Source organism: Acomys russatus, chromosome 19 (assembly GCF_903995435.1).
Source record: "Acomys russatus chromosome 19, mAcoRus1.1, whole genome shotgun sequence".
Classification (NCBI taxonomy): domain Eukaryota; kingdom Metazoa; phylum Chordata; class Mammalia; order Rodentia; family Muridae; genus Acomys; species Acomys russatus.
Window position 1 is genome coordinate 10,362,940 of NC_067155.1, and position 20,415 is coordinate 10,383,354.

A 20,415-nucleotide genomic window follows, 5' to 3' on the forward strand; every position below is an offset into this window, starting at 1 on the left:
TTCCCTCCAGCCGCAGGCCGCCCCTGCTCTCGGGGCACAACTAATTCCGGTGGCCACGCCCACCACCGGCCTTTCGCCTGGCCCCGCCCCCTTCCAGGTCTCCACCAGTCCGCGGCAGAGGCCGGCGCTTCCAGCCTCCTGGGTCCACCAGTCAGTCGGTGGCTCTTCCTCCATCCCGGCTCCTTGCTGCCCTCTCCCCTGCGCCCTCGGCCGCCGCGATGTCCCCACACCCGTTCCTCCGCCCGCACCCCTGAACTAGCGAAGCTCACCGGCGACAAGCGCGCGGCATGCTCGCTGACCCGCAGCCCCAGCCCTAGCCACAGCCACGTGCCCATGGACCCACTTGTCTCTCCAGTCACCTAGCCGGACGCCACACTCGCTCGCTCGCTCGCTCGCTCGGCTACGCAGACCCGAAAGCCCCAAATTCGCGCCACACGGATTTCGCGCGCAGACTTTGGCGGGCGGGCTCGGAGGCGGAGACGGCTGAAGGCGGGGCCTGAGCGTAGCGCGCACTGTCACCATCGCCCGAAGGCTGCTGGGAGTTGTAGTCTCCGAAGCGTGAGGCAGCCTGGAAAATGGGACAGAGTGAGGAGGGGAGGGGCACTGTCCCGCACGGCATGCTGGGAAGCGGCCTCCAGCCTGTCTTCCCTGTGGATGGGCCGGTGAGGCTGCGAGGTCGTACGGGTGACAGGCGGGGAGAAGAGAAGGCTTCGTGAAAAGCCACCTTGCCAGGCACTGCGGGAAGAAAGGCGGGATACCGCGCGGAGCATCCCGGGAGCAAGGGCCGGGCCGGGCTTGGGCGCGAGGCATTGTGGGAGGTGGACGCCGCTTCGGGTTGGGTAGGTAAGTTGAGGGGGAGGGGGGCGGGATGGGTGCACAGCTTGGGGAGTGGAGAAGCACCGCTGTGTGGGACTGTCAGGCGGGGAGGGGCAGCGGAGAGAGGGGCTGGGAGGTTCTTGAGAGCTGGGAACCAGACAGAAGGTGCTAAGCGAGCGAGGGAAGGCTCAACGGGACGGGGTGTGGGGGAGCAAACATTAGGGGCGAAGAAGCCCATCTAAGGACGAGGAGCCACGTCCAGAATTGTAGTTATTGCTAGGAAGAAGGGCCTGCAAGTTGGCCCAGGAAGAGAGTAAATCTTAGGAGGAGTATGGACCAAAGATGATTCTGACACTTCTGAGTTGAGTTTGCCACAAGTGGGCCACACCTCTGTAGGCATAGAATCAGTGACTGAACTTAGGGAGCGCATATGGGGATAAGAGCATCTCTGGGAAGCACAAGCCACAGACCAATGTAGCAAGCAGTTCAAGGGGGTAGTATCTGAGGGGGCAACACCTGCACATCTGACACATCTAGAGAGAAGGAAGCCAAGGTGTATAAAGGTAAATATGAGTTGCGGTCAAATGTAGACTTGTAGAAAAAGGGAGTTCCAGACCAGTGTGGCTGCTAGAAGTTATCACCAGGGATAGGAGACACATATGGAAGAAGGAGACATCTGAGCCAAAAGCTAGGAATACATCTACAAAGACGTCCACAGCTGAGCTGAAGGCGAAATATTTAGAACTGATTCCACTTGTCCCTAGAGGTCACATCTAAGGCAACCAGGACTAGAATTGAAATTGATGAAGTGCCAGCTGAACCTAGGGAAGCAACAGGTGGGCCACAAAAATGGCATGGAGAGTCCTTTCTAGAAAACAGACAATGAAACCACTCTGATCTGCCCAGAGATAGAGCTGAGGCACCAGTAGCTGATCAGACAGTCTGTGACTAGGAAAAAAACGGGGTAGCCCAGGTAGGAATGGGTCTGATGCCCAGCTCTTCTCCCCACCTCCACTCAGGGCCCCAGGATGGAGCTGACAGAACCCCCACCAGGCACAGCAGTGCAGAAGGAAGAACAGGAATTGTTGGATCGAACCTTCTTCTCCTGGGCTGAGTTCAGCCGCTTCTTCGACAAGTGGTGCCAGCAGCGGCTGGTGGTCTTCTCAGTGAAGAGCTCCACACATGTGGCACGGAGCCCGTGGGCCAACACGCCCCCACTCTACAGGCTTATCCACGTGCTCAAGTACAGCTACGTGCTGCTGGTGTGCAAGGATGTGCGCGTGCCCAACCAGTCCACAGCGTGGTGCGTGAGCCTGAGCTGTGACCCTGCAGGGGGAGGGGAACAAGGGTGGTCCAGACAGAGAGCCTCCTACCCACAGATTCAATACCAGGGAGAGAGGTCCACTGACTGCCAAGTACAGAGAGGCCAGGTAGGACAGAATCAAGGAAGGATGCTTACTGGGACAGAGATTAAGCCAGGAAACAAATATACTCATTACAAAACAACCCACGCTTGATATACAGGGTCTAACATAGGCCATTGGAGAGAGTGAGGGACTTACTGAAGTGAGCCAAAAAGAAATGGGGGAACTGGTTAGCCAAATACCCAGAGCCAACCAGGAAACTAAAAGGGCCAGGTTTTGAACACCTACAAAAAAACAGCCTGAAAGTCTGAACTGCGAGGAAAGCCACAAGACAGGAAGATATCTGTCCAATGTAGAGGCAGGTTCTGTGATAGGAGCTGGGGATATTTTAGACTAAATTCCGCCCATCTTGGACTTCCTGACTGGCCAGGAAGATTGAGGCTAAAAGAATAAGCTTACAGGTAGTTCCTGGCAGATGGGTACTTTCACCAAAGGGTTGGTTGACAGTCAGAGAGAGCCACTTGGAGCTAGGGAAGCTCTCGCTGAGATGTCTCCAGTCTTCCTTGAATATAGGACGAAACAATACCGTGCTTCTGTATAGCTAATGGTCAGCTGCTGAGACAGGCCTTTATAGTTCCCGTTTGTCCCCTATACTGCTTCTCTTTACTGAATCATGCTCTGAGCTGCCGCTGTTTTTTTCCTGCCTGTCTGGTACCTGTGTGTGAGAGAGAGTTTGAGAAGATTAGTTTGAAGCTATGGGTAAGAGGAGAGTACATAAAAATACAGGCTGTGCCTTTGGTCTGCCAGACTCCAACTCTTACTGTCTACTAAAATGGGGTACCATTGGGCAATGGGTTTCACACCTCCAGACTCAAGTTTTCACATCCCTGAAATGGGCCCGTCACAGGTGTACCTGCTTCTGAGGACCATTGTAAGGAAATGTATGCATGCATAAGAAGGCATTTACACCATGCCTGGCATCCTGAGCTGCCAATTAAGTGATCATAGTTACCAGAGTAGGAGTATAGACTCGGAGCTGGTGTCTACCTAGGATTACAGTCATGGAAGAAATAACTTCACCTCCCTGAGCCTCAGTTTACTCATATGGAAAACAAGGAGCACAGAAGTATCTATGTCATAGGTTTTAAATAAATTAATTGATACCTGTTAATTGTTTGCAAGGACATCCCACATAGAGTAGGCAGTCCATGGCTGTTCTTACCTGAGCTATTTCAACATTTGTTCTGGGGGTGCGCTCTAGTTTGTTCCTTATTCTGGAAGTAGAATCGAGAGGTCTAATACCAGAGCAGCATCGAGCATGTGTCTTCACCCAGCTTTCTAGAGAGAAGCACTTGCAAGAGGGACAAGACTAACCAATAATCTGCCTTTGCTAGGAGGACCCAATTCAGCATTTCACAACCATTTCCTGAGGTGAATACTGTGTGTTTTGACACCAGAGTTTATTATCTGAGCTCTTGAGCTACTCAGAATCTAACCAAGGAGACAAAAGCCTAAAGGGAGGGAGAAATTTCAAACAACCACATATAGTAGTGAGAATCAAGTTGAGGGTGGGGCAGAGGAAAGTGGTCCACTCTACTTAAAACCTTGTTTTAACATGTATGTATTTGGTAAGAAATGGGGAGCAAGCCACAACCTAGGTATGGAGGTCAGAGAGCAACTTGAGGGAGTCAGTTCTCTTCCTCTATATGGTACCAGGGATCCAACTCAGGCCCTTAGGCTTGGTGGGACAAGCATGTTTACCCACTGAGCCATCTTGTCTTTGAAATCTTAGGGGTGGTCCACTGGGCAGAGGGTACATGGCTATGGAGAGAGAACATGGTCTCAAATTTGAGCCTGATAACCTAGTGGACAGAAAGATTGCTTTCTGGGTGGAGAACTCTTTGGGGGGGAGAGGGTTGGTGGCTAGTTTGGGGACAATAACTTGAGTTCATCATTTCAGCGCTCCTGTACCTGTCCTACCCAGTTGCACAAAGAGGGCCTTTCTGGTACCACAGTCTAGGGACAGGCCCTGGCTTGAAGTCTGTAGCAGGACTGAGTCCAGGGACGGGGGCTTCATCCTTGGGATACTGAGGAGTTCCAAAAGGCTGTAAGCAGAGTCAGTGCTGATTTAGGGAAGTCTCCCGCATTTGGGTGTGGCCTAGAGAAGAGGATACAGAGGCCAAGGAGGAGGCTGAGTATCTGGGGAGTGTTTTAGTATCCCACTTTCCAGAGATGCGTTAACCTTAAGCTGCTCTCCACAACACCTCCAGCTCTCCAGCACCAGTGTCGTTTCCCCTCACATTTTTCTCTGTAGGACAGTATTTCTCAACATTTCCCATCATACCCCAGCCTTCAACTACACAAAGTCTTTTTTTTTTTTTTTTTAAATATTTATTTATTTATTTATTATGTATACATTGCTCTGCCTGCTTGTACCCCTGCAGGCCAGAAGAGGGCATCAGATCACATTATAGATGGTTGTGAGCCACCATGTGGTTGCTGGGAATTGAACTCAGGACCTCTGGAAGAGCAGACAGTGCTCTTAACCTCTGAGCCATCTCTCCAGCCCCTACACAAAGTCTTTAAACTCTGCAAGTGGAACAACAATTAGATCAGACCAGTGAAATAGCTCAGTGAGTAATGGCACTTGCCACCAACCTGACCATCTGTGTTAGATCCCAGGGATCCAGATGATAGTAGAAAAGAAATGGTTCCCACGCGTTATCCTCTGAGCCCCACACCTACCCTAACATACATTTTAAATTTTAAGAATAAACATGAGGGAAACACCAAACAGATAAAAACTACAACCTTTTGGGGGGAAAAAAGTTATGGCAATACCAACTACCATTTGTTAAATGTTTGCTCACCCCTCTCTAACCATTGTACACCATTTAACTCCTTTCATCAAGCCTAGAAGAATGGTAGTATGTCAGCCCCAGTTTCCAGATCAGAAAACCAAGGAACAGAGTAGTTAAAAGACCCACACACACAGTAAATAGCCCAGCCACTGTGGGAAAGCCAAGACTTGGCCCCAAGTGTTGACTACAAAGCTTATGCTTTTAATTCCTATCCTATCTTGACCCACCCATCTATATTTCTTTTTTTTTTTTTTAAGATTTATTTATTATGTATACAGTATGCATCAGATCACATTGTGAGCCACCATGTGGTTGCTGGGAATTGAACTCAGGACCTCAGAAGAGCAGTCGGTGCTCTTAACCGCTGAGCCATCTCTCCAGGCCCCACCCATCTGTATTTCACTCATGGATTGTTAGTATAGGAGTCAAGTGTTCCAGTACCCTGATGGTCTCTTGGTTCTGGGGATCAACCTGTTAGTCCACTCAAGAACGTTGTTCTGAACCCCTCATATGTGCAGTCTATGTGTCTTGAGATGTAGTGGGGAGCATAGGATACACACAGGCATCCTTTACACCATCACCCTAGTATATGTTGGAATCTATCCTAACCTCGTATTCATCAGAAAGGACCTCCTGGAGGAGATAATGCTAGTGGTATGGTCTGAAGGAAGAGTAAGCCAAGTGAGTGTTAAAGAAAAGGAAAGAAAGATATTTCATGACAGAGGAAAGAATGCTGGTGGCTGTAAAGATGGAAGAAACATGGATAGTCCAGAGACATTCTAAAACCATGACAGGCAGAGCATGGTGATGGGTGGTTTTGATGAGATGAGAAAGGTCCCTGAATGTGTTGCCAGGTGTTTAGGTGGGATTCAGTGATTCACTCAGGATATGGTTGTCTTTGGTATTTGTGCATTGATTCTAGAACACCTGAGTCCACAGGTGCTTAAATTGTGTAGGATTTTCGTATAACCCATGCATATCTTCCTGTGAAATTTAAGTACCTACACACACATGGCTTGTAATACCTACTGCATGCAGCTGCTTAACCCTGTTGCACCGCTGGGAACATGACAAGGAAAATGTGTCCATAAAGCAGTTTAGATGTTGGGGGTGGGGGGTGTTCTAACTAACTTTGATTTTTGATTGGGGGATCTGCAGGTAGAACCAGTAGATGTCAGGGAAAACAATGTAAACATTTGCTGAGCTTCTTTGAGGGCCAAATGCTGCTGTAAGTGAACAGGGTAAAATGGGTAATTCCTGTCCACGTGGAGTTTGCCTTCGAGGGTGCTGGCATTACCCACCCCTACTCTACGAAAAATGGCACATTGAGGCATCTGTGTTTTGTCATGTGAGAGTCTAGGACCCCAGAGAGGACATGTGTTTTCTGGCAAGATGGATGCTTCACAGACATGGTGGCATCCCCTGAATGAAGATCTGACCTAGAGGCAGAAACCACCCAGTTTCAAAGTGACCAGACCAGACTCCAACAAATGACTATGAACTTGGAATCTTGGGAATGTGCCATTTTTGGTAGAGCAAATGTGGCTGCATGTTGCTTTCACCTGATACCACTGTGGGGCCTATATGTTTGCTTTTTTATTTATTATAAATTTGTATACTTAATTTTTTTCTGATCTCAGCACTGAGGTGAGAAGGTTGTGAGTTCAAGGCCAGCCTGGATTGCACAGCATGATTTTGTCTCAAACACCAAAATAGATTTACATTTCTAACTTTATATTTTGTTACTTTAAATAAGGGGGAAAGTCGATTATTTGATTTTTTTTTTTTTTCTTTTTAATCTGCTGGGCTCCTGAGTATGCATGTGGGAGAAAAGAGGTGTCTCATGGAAAGTTCTCATTATATTATCGATGCTAAGGACAATCACCTGTCTCAGGAATGATTTGGAGACAATGGAAGACCATTTGGGGGCATTCACTACTGAGTTACTAGACTACCAAGAAACCATGACCTCCTGACTACATAGCAGGCTCTGTATGTTACAAGGGCTAAGACACTTTTGGGCTCATCCAACCTGAAACTCATTTTTATAAAGCTTTATTGAAACAAGGCCACGATGTTCATTTGCATACATTTGCATATGCCCGTTTACAATATATCTACTAATCTCACCCTTAGCAGAAAATGTTTGCCAACCACTATTCTATAGGTAAAACTTACTGTCAGAGTGGGGGAAATGCTAATGTCACACTACTACATGCTGAACCCTCTTTCTGAAAGAGGTCAATATTATTTTTTTATTATTATTATTAATTAAGAAAATACTGATTTGTATTTCCTGTTCACATTAGTTCTTTACAATACTCATTATAATTCCTGAAATTGACCTTATGAAGCAGGCTGTGCTCTGCAGTTTTTAGAACCACTATTCCAAACTCACTCCCACAGAGAGGATTCTAAGAGAGTGTCTGCTGAGGTGAACAACTGGGAAATCTCTTAATAGATATAAGGGTTATAGAGTGCCGCAGTAGTCAGCAAGTGGAAAGCCTGGGAAAATCTAACAGTCTTCAAAGGAAGCACAAAAGGTGCCCATTGTATTTATCTTCTATTTTGGTTTTTTTTTTTTTTTTTCCCAAGACAGGGCTTCTCTGTGTAGCCTTCACCATCCTGGAACTCACTCTGTAGACCAGGCTGGCCTTGAACTCACAAACATCCCCCTGCCTCTACCCCCTGAGTGCTGGGATTATAGGTATGCACCACCACCTGGCTTTGTCTTCTGTTTTGTGACCAACTAGCATAAATTTGATGGCTTAAGCCATTTTTTTTTTTTTTTTTTTTGAGACAGGGCCTCATATAGACCAGAATAACTTTGAGCTTGCTATGTAGCTGAGGGTGACCTTGAATTTCTGATTCCCTGGAGGTACAGGGAGGAGTGGTCTCTATCCTTTCAGCTTCTGAAGCCCACACAAGCCACACAAATGTTTTAGTTCCTTCTCTGAATGTTTGACTTTCTTCTCTCCCTTATAAAGGTCCTGGTGATATATCAGACCTCTCTCACCCACTACAATCCATAATTGTCTCATCTCAATACACTTAATTTAACCACATCTGAAAATTCTCTTGAACAATATTAGGTGATACATATAGTCCTAATGACTAGGATGTGGACAGTGTGAGGGGGTATCAGTTTCCCCACTGTACTACTACAAAACAAAGGTTTTCCCCCAGGAAAATATATACACTATGCATGTTTAACATGATGACTTTGCCCAAAATAAAATACATATAAAAAGTAAAAATTTTTTTAAAAACCTACAACTCCTGTGAGTCCGAGGCCAGCATAGTCTACAGAACGAGTTCTAGGACAGCCAAGGCTAGACAAAAACCAGTCTCAAAAAAAAAAAAAAAAAAAAAAAAAAAAAAAAAGCAAACAAAAAACTAGTATTTGACCAGGTCTCCAAAGTCCCCACATCTTCCTTCCTGGGGTTAACCACTCAAAAGCCACCGCTGTCTAGAAGTAGAAGTGAACTTAGTCTGCCGCTGAATTTAATGTGGATGGGGAGCCCACAATGGGTTGCTCTTGTGTTCCTGGCTTTGTTGCAGTACATCCATGTTGGATATGGTAATGGATAGTTGGTTCTTAATGTCAAGTGTTACTTTTTTTTTTTTTTTTTTAAGAGTATATCAAAGCCTGTTTTCTTGACCCGTGGCTGTTTATCTGGGTTTCAGGTTCTGGCTGGTATGCATAGTCCTGTTGTGTCCATGCCAGTCAGTGTCTTTTGGTGCCCACATGCAGATGAGGATCATAATGTGTAGGACTCCATAGATTGGTACCACCCCGGTTCTTCAAAGTGTCTTTGGCACATCAGTGGTGGGTGCTGCGTATCCTTGTGGACACTATTGTCAGTCTCTATTCATGAGGGTTTTTTTTTTAGTTTGTTGGTTTATTTAAGAAGGGGTCTGGCTGTGCTGCCCAGTCTAGTCTGAGGTTCCTGGACTCAGGTGACCTTCCTGTCTCTAGCCAGAGTAGAGCAGCTGGATATACAAAGTTTAGAAACAGAAACATACCATCCATTGCTTGTGGTTTTGAAAACTTGGCAAGGAAAAGCCATAATTACAGGTTGTGGTTGCCTCTGAGGACAGAGGGAAGGGAGAATTCCTTAAGGCTTCATCTGGATATGGTATTGTGAAACCAAAAAACAGGTACAAGACAATCCGAAGTGTTTTATTATTATTATTGTTGTTGTTGTTGTTGTTGTTACATTTATTTACTTATTGTATGTGTATATGCTCACATGTGTAGCCGTCAGAGAACAGTTTGCAGGAATCTGTTCCCTTCTTCCAACTCGTGGGTTCCAAGGATCCGACGTAGGTGATCGGGCTTGGTGGCAACTGTCTTTACGCACTGTGCCATCTCTCCAGCCCCTCAAGTATTTTGTTGCTAAAAATTTCTGGCAGTAATATAACAAACAATGTATGAGGTGGTTTGGGGCAGAGCCGGGTGTGTGGATGAAGGCTTTACCAGCGTGTAGTGGTTACTATGTTGTAGATGCTGTTTCAGTCTTTTGAGGGTTTTAAGCATACCAATTCCTTTTTATCTTCACAAGAATCCTATGAGGAAAACTCTATCACTTCCGTTTTACCATAGAGAAAAAAATGAAACAGAAACGTGTACAAATTCAGCCAGTTGGGATATTCTTAAGCCTCTCCACTCTGTCCTTGAAACTTAATAGTGGGGGTGGGGGACAAACTGAGACTTGAGACTGCACAAAGGGTTGTGACAGAGGCGCTGGTGGTTCCCCCCGCAGGCCTCCCCAGCCCAGCTGCCCGGCCTTCATCACTGTCAAGCTGAGCCCTTTGCGGGATCGACTCGTGGTGTCTGAGTGCCAGCTGACCCACTCCCACCCTGCCTGCCCACGCGAATTCGCCTACCACTTCCGCCCAGGCCACTTACTGGCCAATGCCTGCCTGCCGGTCCGCATCACCAACCAGATCTCCAAGCAGTTCGTGGCCCCTGCTGACGTGCGCCGCCTGCTGTCCCATTGCAAGGGCCCAGACCACGGGGTCCTGGATGCCCTGCAAGTGCTTGAAGGGCTCTTCCGTACAGATCCGGAGGCCAAGGTAGGGTCTCACAGGAGGCAGCATTGGGCGGGGAGAACTATGCTGACCGACTTCAGAGGTCGTTCCTTCTTCATTCTCTTCCCCGCACATCATTCATTCATCTGTTTATTCAGTAAGCCCGGGAGGGTGCTTAAGGCGCAGACACAGCACGCTCTCTACTGTGTGCTGTCCAGCAGCAATTTTCTGTCCTGTGCACACTCTGATTCTGTATTGCATTATATGGGAGCTCCAGGCATGCATGGCTGATTAGCACTTGAAATGACATAAGAGTCTGAGTTCATTTTAAAGGACTGAAAGTTAAATAAGCACATAGGGCTGCTGGCTGCCTTGCAGAAGTTCTAGTAGAAACAAAAATGCCCAGACAGGATATCTGTTGAGTACTAAGAAGAGGGCCCAAATGAGGAAAGATGCAATCTAATTTGTTTCTACTTGGGCCATACGAAGGAAAAGTATATAAACAAGTCCATTGTTTAATGAATGTTCCCAGGATATGCCCCTGAACTCACTACCCAGGAAGCTGTGTTATGCAGTGAGATGGAGTGCAAAGTATTGCAAAGCAGAGGAAGTGAAAGGTGTGCAGAGAGACTGTAATGTGCTACTCACTACCCCTTTAGTGTGCTCTCCCAGTGAGCCACGCCCCCAGCCCTTCACTGAAGGATTCTGGGCAAGCATTCTACCTCTGAGCTGCATCTCCAGGCCCAACTTTCTGTACTGCTAGTAATTTTATTTCTGCTATACAGTATAGTAGCCCTTAGCCTCATATGTTCTTGGTCACTTGAAATGACTCTAACATGATTGAGGAGCCAGGTTTTGGATTGGTTGGCTCTTTACCTGGCTGGTTGGTTTTGCTTGTTTGTTTGTTTGTTTGTTTGTTTGTTTTTTATTGTTGGTCTTCAGCTGTGGTGGTAGGGTACATACATACACCTGCGGCTGATGGATCTTAAATGTATTTATTTGTGGGGAGTGTGTATGCAGGTATACCCATGCCACAGCATGTACGCAGAGGTCAGAAGACAACATGCAGGAGTCGGTTCTTTCCTTCTACCATATAGGTCCTGGGGATCGAACGCTGGTCCTCAGTCTTGGTTTTCACCTGCTGAGCCACCTTGTTGCCCACCCCCTCTAACTTTTGAGACAGACTCTCTCAGTCAACCTGAACCTCGTTAATCTGACTAGGCTGTCTACCTGGCCAGTGAGCTTCAGGGATCTACCTACCTGTCTCTGACCCCACCTCCCACTAGCTTCTTATGTAGGCTCTAGAATCTGAACTTAGGTCCGTGTACTTGAGTGGTAGGCATTTACCAACTGTGCTGTTTCCCAAGGCCAAAGCTGAGTTTTTAAGTTATTGAATTTAAACAGATCTCATCACTAGTGCAGCTTCTGCATCAGGTAGCACAGAGCTGTACATGTCCAGGTAAGTTTGCATTTCTATATTCAAATATACATATATATTACAAATGTGTGTGTGTATATATATGCACATATACATGTGTGTGTGTGTTAGAACATATCCAGTGTGCAAAGCTGTATGTTCACAAGATTTCCACTCATATGTACTCAGGCTTTCGTCACCAACCCCACATCATCCTCCCTCCTCTTCCTCCTGTTATCTTCACATCTTCTTTCCTAATAATCCTCCTTGACTTTCATTATGTATATATCGGATTGCCCGTATGAGAGATACATGCAGTATTTTTCTATTTCAGTCTGACTTGCTTAATATGTTCTCCAGGCCCATCCATGTCCTTGTAAATGACAAATGACCTAATACTGTTCTTCTTTATGGCTGATTAAAACTCCATTAACCATAACCCACCCCCACTTGCTCACATGCATGTACGCGCGTGCACACACCACTCACCATTTGCATGTTTTTGGGGTTTTTTTTTTTTTTTGGTTGATGGTTGGTTGAGGCAAGGGTCCATGGTAGCCCAGGCTGGCCTGGAACTGGCTGTGTACCTACGAATGACCTCGAACCTTTGGTCATCCAGCCTCCACATCCTGAGTCCTGGGAGTACAGTTTGTGCCACCATGCCCAGCACACAAGTGGTTTGTCTTGCCTAGCATGCTGAAGAATGCCAAATGTCAACATCTCTCCTTCTTTCTCTGGGGCTTGGTCAGGTCCCCTGAGAAAAGTCTTCCCACCTCCTGATTGGGGGGTGAAGGCCAGGCTGCCAGAGTCTAGCAGCTATGTGGGGAAGAGATTGGAGCTGGCAGTCAGCATGATGCATGCCGACCCTGCATGGAGCTTGGAATCTCCCTCCTTCATCCTCAGGTGGGCCTGCTGTCCCCAAGGCCAGCAACTTTTTCCATTTACCCTGTTTACAGACTAAGCCTCCAGTCACTTGGAAGAGTGACAGCGTAGAGGGGAAGGAGAATCACAGGGTTTACAACAGCCCTAACCTGGTCTTATGGGAAAATCCTGTGTTGCCTGGTCCTGATGGGGACTCGGCTATTGGTTTGTAGTACCTTTCATCTGCCCACTTAGGCTTCATAGTTTTCCTCACTTGCTTTCCAGTTTCCAAGGTAAGTTTTGCACCTGTCGTCTTTTCTCTCTTCACTGTCTTTAGATGTTTAGGAGTATTCAATCTATCACCCAGCATAGCCTCACCCAGTTTTTTCACCTATAAGTTCTTTCTAAGAGTTCTATATATTATAAAGCATATCAGTAATCTGAAAAGGAGTTCTTATATTCCTTTCACTTTGCAGCAGTTTTCTAAGAAAGGGCACACTGGCTTTACATCACTATCCTTAAATACCCAGTGTCATAAACTGACAAAGTAAAGGGGCTCATTTAGTTCACAGTTTTAAAGGTTTCGGTCAAGAGTCAGCAGCCTCATTGCCTTGGGCCTCTGGCATGGTGGTACATCACATGGCAGAGCAAGCTGCTCATGGCCCTGGCCAGGAGGGAAGCAGAGAAGCCGTGAGGACAGGTGGGGGTCACAGCCTTTCAGATGCATACACCAGTGAACTACAGACCTCCTGTAAGGCTCCAAGGAAGGCCACATGAGTACAAGCCTTTAACACATACACCGTTGCAGGACCCTGCTGGTACCGAAAAGCATAACAAAGACTGTTGTTGGAAAGCTGTCCCTTTTCTTTATCGTTCATTGGCTAAAGCAAGTCGTGACGCTGCCCACCTGTAAAGATCATGAAGTGCAAATTGCTAAGTGCTCAGGATGGAGAAAACTGCGGCCACTTGTCATGGTTTGAGTGTGAAATGTTCCTTTTAGACTCGCGTACTTGGAAATGTGGTCTTTAGTTTGTGACACAATTTGGGAATGTTTTGGGCCTTTACAAGATAAAGCAAACCTAAGATAGCCAAGGCTACACAGAGAACCCCTGTCTCAGAACAAACAAAAACAAACAAACAAAAGGAGCAGCATTGCTGGAGGAAGTGGATCAGTAAGGGAGCGCCTTTCTAGCTTAGCCCAGCTTCCTAGAGCTCTGCTTCCTGGCTTCAGTCACAGGTTGCCGCCACTTCGCACTCCTCCACACTCCCACCCACATTGTGCAGGACTGTAGCCCCTAAAACTGTAAGCCAAAATAAACTCTTCCTCACTGCAGTTGTTTCTTAGCAGGTATTTGGTCACAGTTACTAGAGAAATAACCAGTACACTTTGGCAAAGGACAGACAGGAGCCTTGTCATCAAGACCCTTCCCCAGGTTTTCCAGGAATTTCCCTGTCAGCCACCTTGGGGAGAGGGGCATGGATATAGTCAAAGCTGGCAACCTGATTTATCGCTGTTAATATATTAATATGTTCTGGAAGCTTCCCATAAATTGTGGTTGTGCAGTTTACTGACTGTGGGACAGTGAAGACATTATGGACAGGTAATATAGTTTCTTGGAGCCTCAGTTTGTTCATCTGTAAATAGAGTTGATAATAACAGACACTGATTTATAGGATCATCAGGTGAGGCTTAAGTATGTATGTCAGGGAATGTGGGAACATTTCCTCGGGAGATGAACAAATGTCATTCACCCCACATAGGGCACCAACAACATACCCAAGATGTAGTTCCACCCAAGTCTACCTTGATAAATTGGTGAGTTTATTTAGGGTTACAGGAGCATGGGCAGTTTACAAAGAGCTACACAAGTGAAGAAAATGCCTCTCTCCTAGTAACCAATAAAAGCCTACACATCTTTGGGGAAGGGCTGGTCCTCTTGTAGCAGCTCCCCCAGCATCATGGTGAAGGTTTAATGGGCCCATTCTTGTGCAGGTCTCAGAGAGCGAGGGACAGAGGCAGAGACAGAGAGAACAACTGCTAAAATCTCAAGAGAGCAGATGTCATGTCATACCTAGATGACAGTGTTCCACAACACTGATACAGAGACAGAAAGAGAAAGAATCCAGAAAGTAAGAGGCCCTGTATGTTTTAATTATTTAATATTGTTGTCACTCCCTCATTTTCCCCTTCGGGACAAAGTGGAGAGTGCTATCTGACCATGTGAAAGGGAAAGCATGTACTTGCATATAGGGAGGCATGAGAGGCAGTAGTGAGTGCTGTGGTCTCTGTATTAGCGTTGCTAGCCTCCCCCTACTCTATGCACACACCTGAGACAATGCTCCTTGAGCTTTCCCGTCTCTGCAGATGCACCACTGTGCACAAAGCTAGAGCCTATGAGTCTGCTCTTATGTCTGAGCCACATGGACTCAAAGCCTTACTCAGCCAATTACTATCTGGATGACCCCAGGCAAGCGACTAGCCTCTCTGTCTCTCAGTTTCCCCCTCAGATAAAGGGAGGGTGTAATTACAGTGCATGCTTTGTGGAGTTATTAAAGGATTTGGCGGAATGTCTGCTAGAGAAGCTGCTTCGTGCATGGCTAGTGTTCCTCAGCTCTTCATTCACCCAGAATCATCAGCTTTACATGTATTTCTCTTTTGTTTTCTGCCTGTCCCACATACACATTCCATGGTCCACCTCATCCATGCCTACAGCAATGCTCTGCATATCATGCTTGCCCCGAAAATATTTTAAATAAAACTAAACTTGTTTACAATATATAGCCCCACCTTCATCAGATCTCAGCACACTCATAGACACGCACACATCTCTTTCAACCCTGCTTCCTCCTGCCCCACTAGTGCTAAAGGTCTGAGCCTTTCTCCTAGACCCACCACTTGCTAGCCTGCACGACTTGGGCAAGTCACTCCCCTAGTGCAGGTGGAGACCTTTTTGGCCACTCTGGGGTTCCATGATTCACTAAGAGTCATAGAACACAGAACGCATGTTACACTCATAGTTAACAGTTTATTACTGCCCCCCCCCAAAATGACAGCTTAAATTGAAATGTAAACAGCTCCATGTGGCTACCCTACTGGATACAGCAGGTATGGGTTAAACATTTTTAAGTAAATTCAAATGACAGCATAAACTAATGGAGGCTGGAGGGATGCATCAGGGCTTAAGAGCACTAGCAGCACTTCCAGAGGACCCAGTTCAATTTCCAGCACCCACCTAGAAGCTTACAACTGTAACTCCAATTCCAGGGGATCCAACATCCTCCTCTGGCCTCCAAGGGCACCAGGTACATACATGATACACAGACATATATGCAGACAAAAAAACACATATAAAATAATAAAAAAGTAATAGCTGAAAATATCATAGTAGAACTATAACTGAATCAATGATAAACTTGCTGTATATTTTTTCTTAAAATATATTACTCTTAGTACCCATTGGGGTGCTAAATGTGTGATTTTAGGGCTAGGAAAGCAGTGTCTTGCTTTGGATTCTACCAAAGCTAGTATTTACTAATTATCTTTTGCTCTGTGTGTGTGTGTGTGTGTGTCTGTGTGTGTGTGTACCTGAGCATAAGGATGCACATGACCATGCAGATGCCAGAGCAGAACATCATTTGTCTTCCTCTGTGTCTCTGTGTTATTGCCTTGAAATAGGATCTCATGGTGAAGTGAAAACTGCTGTTTTCAGCTAGGCTGGCTGTCTCCAAACTCTCAGAATTTGCCTGTCTTTGCTTTCCAGTGCTGGGGTTACAGTCACACAGCTACCTGAATTGCTTCCTGGTGCTGGGGTTATAGTCACTGTGCCCAGTTTTTCCTGTGGGTGCTGTGGATTTGAATCAGGTCCTTACGCTGGCATTACCTATTGAGCCATCTACTCAGTCTGTCCATGGCTTATTTAGTAGATTTTGTGAAGGCTGAACATTATCCAGTGTTTTTTTGTTTTTTTTTTTGTTTTTTTTTTTCTTTAATAGTCTTGCAGGATGAGGTTAGGTTATGGCAGAATGGCTGTGGAGAGGTCTCTGGTTAAATTGGATTCAAATTCTGTTTCCACTGCTGTGGCTTCTTTCTTACAGAAACTGGCTGAAGAATCTGCAGCCACTGGCCCAGTGTCTGAAGAGAACTGGGCCTGGGGATGTATCTCAGTTGGTAGAGTGCTTGCTTGGGTGGCTCCCTGGGTTCCATGTCCAACACCTAATAGAAACTGAAAGTAGTCACATGCCTCTAATCCCACACTTAGAAGGCAGGCACAGAAGGATCAGATGTCCAAAGTTAGTCTTAGCTACATAGTTTGAGACCAACCTAGGCTACATGAAAACCCCTGTCTTGGGGCTGGGGAGGGGGTCTTTGAGCAAATAGTATGGTCCTTGTGAACTTGGACTCTTAGAGTACATATCACTTCTTAATGAGGATGTTGCTTGTGCCAGGCAGTGTACAGGACTCATTACTATATTTCATCCCTATAGTCCCAGGACTTGCTGCTGCCATTTTATAGATGAGATGGAGGTGAGGCAAGCTGCCAAAAGCCATTCAGCCTGGCTTTTGAATTAGGCGCAGGACCTCAGGTGGGGCAGTCTGCTCTAGAGAGCTTTGTTTTCAACTGCTGCTCCCTCTCTCGGGCCTAGGAGGAGTGAACAGTCAGTTCCTAGAAGAAGAAACCAGCAGAAATGGAGGTTAAAGAGGAAACTGAGGCAGAGAGGTAAAATCAAGCCATGAGGTGGGCAGGGAGGCTCAAATCAAGACCATCTGATCTGCCTTCACAATCTGCTGCTTCCCAGTGTCCCTCAAACTAAAATACAAGGGATCCATTGGGAGGCTTGTCTAAGCAAGTTCAGTCTCAGTTCCAACAGGCAGAGGGTGGGGGTGGGGTATTCAGAGGGCTAACAATATCGCACGTGCAAATGTCCCAATATTGTGAGATCAGATCAGGTCAGGGTATCCTGGTCGCAAATCCCAGAGAGCTACTAGGTTACAAGAACACCAGAGTTTGGTTTTCTTACCTGCCTCCTGCCAATCAAAAGATTCTGTGCAGATCTATGAACCAATGCATTTGCATTTTTATAGAGGAGCAAGCTTGTGCCCTGGGAACTGGGCAGAGCAACACACACACACACACACACACACACACACACACACACACACACACACACACACTGTCCCCTGACCTCTTTCCTTGCCTCCCTGCCCTGCCCGCAGGTGAAGCTGGTGTTCGTGGAGGACCAAGCGATGGTGGAGACTGTGTTCCTCCTGACATCGCGCACCAGGGCGCTGCTGCGGCGCTTCCCGCGCATCCTGTTGGTGGACCGGCTGCCTGGGCTGCAGGGCGCGCTGGACCTGATGGCAGTGCTGTGTGTAGACAGCGCTGGACGTGCCCGCCAGGCTGCCTGTTGTGTGGCGCGCCCTGGTACCCCGAGCCTCCTGCGGTTCATGCTGGTCTCCCTGCTGCAGAGTGCTCCGGATGTCAAAGGCCGGGTACGCTGCCTCACAGCCGGGCCCGAGGTGGCCGGGCAGCTGCGCGCAGTTCGCCAGTTGTTGCCCTGTGCACGCGTGCAAATTTGTCGTGCTCAGGGTCTGGAGACGCTCTTCAGTAAGGCACAGGAGCTGGGCGGCGCCAGCCAAGAGGATCCAGACCTGTGGCCACTCCTCTGTCGCCTAGCCGATTCAAAGTCTTACACCGCTTACAGTGAGGCACTGGCTGAGCTGCGTTCCCAGGCTCCAACTGCCTTCATCAGATACTTTGAGCACAACTGGGCACCCCGTCACGACATGTGGGTACGTTTCCGTGCCTACGAAGCAACCCGTGACCTGGATGCCTGCGCTCTAGTGCGGGGCCATCGCAGGAGACTCCTGCGCCGCCTCAGCCCCTCACACAGTGTGGCTCAGTGCCTTCGCGACCTAGTGGCCATGCAGTGGGCTGATGCCACTGGAGAGGCAGCCTCCGAGGGTGTTAATGGTGACCGAGTGTTGCTGGAGACCAAGAATAGGACACAGATGGAAAAAGAGAAGACAAGGAGTGCAGAGAGTAGCAGCTGGGGCAGGCCTGAGCGAGAGGGTGAAAAGGGGAGGGGGTTGCATGCGAAAGATGGGCAAGGAGTCTGCTTGGAGAGTCAGAAAATGAAGGGGCCTGAAGGGGCAGGAGGCCAGCTGGAAAAAGAGCACTTGAGAGGGCCAGAGGTCAGAGATTGGAGAGGAACCCAGATGGAGGATGGAAGGGTTAGGGTGCTGGGGCCCATAGATCAGAAAGGCACCCAGGCTGAGTCTGAGAAGGCCAGGAGTCTTGAAGGAAGCCTCTGGAGGGACGTCCAATTACAAGAAGAAAAGAGGGCACATGCACTAAAACCTCGAGATCGGAAAGGGCCTCAATTTGAAATGGAGAAGGGACTAGACGGTAGAAAGAAGAGGGAGACCCATATGGAGAAGCCCTTAGAACCGGTCCCCGAGAACGGAGATCAGAGGGGACCCCACTGGGGAAGCGAAGGGCAGAAAGGGCCAGAGATTGCAGAGGAGAGAAGTGGGAGGCTTCGAGTCAAAAGGAGACGGGGCCTGGAGGACATCGTCGTTGTACATCTGGAGGACACAAGAGCTACACGCATAGTGAATGGAGACGGAGGAGGACTCCAACCTGTGGGCTCCAAGAACGGAAGACAGCAGACGGCGTTTGGGGATCCCGAGGGGAGGCAATCAGGCATGGGGAATGGTGTACCGTGCACCATTCGTGCGCGGACTGTGTTGGGGGGCAATCCAGAATGGGCAGTGACCAGAGTTGAGTCCCTGGCCGCAGGGGAGACAATACAGACAAGAGACAATGAAGGCCCGGGGGAACCAAAGAAGTTTTGTCGCCCCTGTAGGGATGAGGGGGTAGACTCCGAGGCGCTAGCCAAATTCCAAGCAGCCTGTGGGCCAGAGCTGGCAGACCTAGTGGCAGAGGAGCTGGCCTTCGCCAGGCAGCACGGGATTCGCGGTTTCCACTGGACTGGAGCTGGCTTTGCCCTTAAGGATGGCACCTCAGACTTCTTCCTGGACGGGGCGCTGACACACTGCAGCTGTTCGATCCATGCTGCCAGACGCCTGCCCTGCAGACACCTCTTTGCTGCACGTCTCCTCACAGGGGCAGCCTTGTTTCACATGGACCTGCTCAGAGATTGCTGGGGGAGATCTCAGGAACCCTGACCCTGTGCACCCCGCCTGCTACCCTCCATATGGAGGTCAGGAACATATTCTTTGATCCCAAAGATAATAGGGCTCATGCCCAATGGGCCACTTCAGCCTTTCTAGTCACCTCCTGAGTCATCTAAGGACCTCCTCTTGGCCCTCTTCCTCTGTATCCTAGGGGATGATGGCTATGATCTCAAGAGATCCTGGAGCCACACCTGTGGGAAGTGCTAATGGCCAGAGCACATTGAAAGGACACTGCTCTGGAGAAGAACTGCATGAGGAGTGGTGTAGATAGAGTCCGCCAGGACGGAAGAAAGGGACAGAGCTGGGGCAGGGGAGGCACAGTGGACGCCCCAGACAGAAGCTAAGGCATGAGAGTACTGACAGGCGTGAAGACGGAGCGCCCTGGGGACTACGAGGTTGAAACGGGAGAAGCCAGGGAGAATGAGCAAAACTGAACAGAAAGGGTAGAAGGGGGAGACTTCTGTATGAGAAGGGGAGGAAAGACAAGAGGAGGGAGGGCAAGAAACAGGGCTGAGGAAGTGAAGCACAGAAGAAAAGAGGGTGAGAAGGGAAGGAGTCAAATTTAAAAGGAGATGACAAATCATAGGAAGAGAAAAGACAATAGGATACCCTAGGGAGTAGGCCATTTCTCAGAGTGGGGCAGGGGAGATGGCTCTCTGGTGGGACAACCTAAGGACTGCCTCAGAGGGGAGGTAACTAATTGAATGACTGTGCTTTGAGATGGGAATAAACAGCGTTATTTTGGTCTCCAGTCTGAGAGTTCATGGCTTCCAGGGGAGTGTGGGCAACACAGATCCAGCATAGAAAGAAATGCCCCAACATTCCTTTGTTGTTTTTGTCAGTGAGTTTCTTCCACAGCCAGAT

General features: G+C 48.0%; 2 protein-coding genes across 4 annotated transcripts in view; both read left to right on the forward strand.

Moving 5' to 3' along the window:
* The window catches only part of LOC127203582 (40S ribosomal protein S19-like), a 223,000-nt gene extending 204,273 nt beyond the window's left edge, over positions 1 to 18,727 (forward strand). The window contains exon 2 of the mRNA XM_051162408.1: positions 18,713 to 18,727. The gene's annotated coding sequence lies outside the window, so the exon portion shown is untranslated. The remainder of the gene's footprint in view (positions 1 to 18,712) is intronic.
* On the forward strand, positions 218 to 19,833 carry Zswim9 (zinc finger SWIM-type containing 9). 3 transcript variants are annotated; one of them, XM_051162371.1, is made up of 4 exons: positions 218 to 839; positions 1,836 to 2,119; positions 9,808 to 10,120; positions 17,569 to 19,833. In XM_051162371.1, the coding sequence occupies exons 2-4, from the start codon at positions 1,845 to 1,847 to the stop codon at positions 19,540 to 19,542; spliced, it is 2,562 nt and encodes an 853-aa protein (XP_051018328.1). In that variant the 5' UTR covers positions 218 to 839; positions 1,836 to 1,844; the 3' UTR covers positions 19,543 to 19,833. The 3 variants fall into 3 exon arrangements, with proteins under 3 accessions (XP_051018328.1, XP_051018327.1, XP_051018329.1); XM_051162370.1 differs by having other exon boundaries at positions 219 to 843; XM_051162372.1 differs by lacking the exon at positions 218 to 839 and adding an exon at positions 1,312 to 1,379.
* Positions 19,834 to 20,415: the final 582 nt, after the last annotated feature.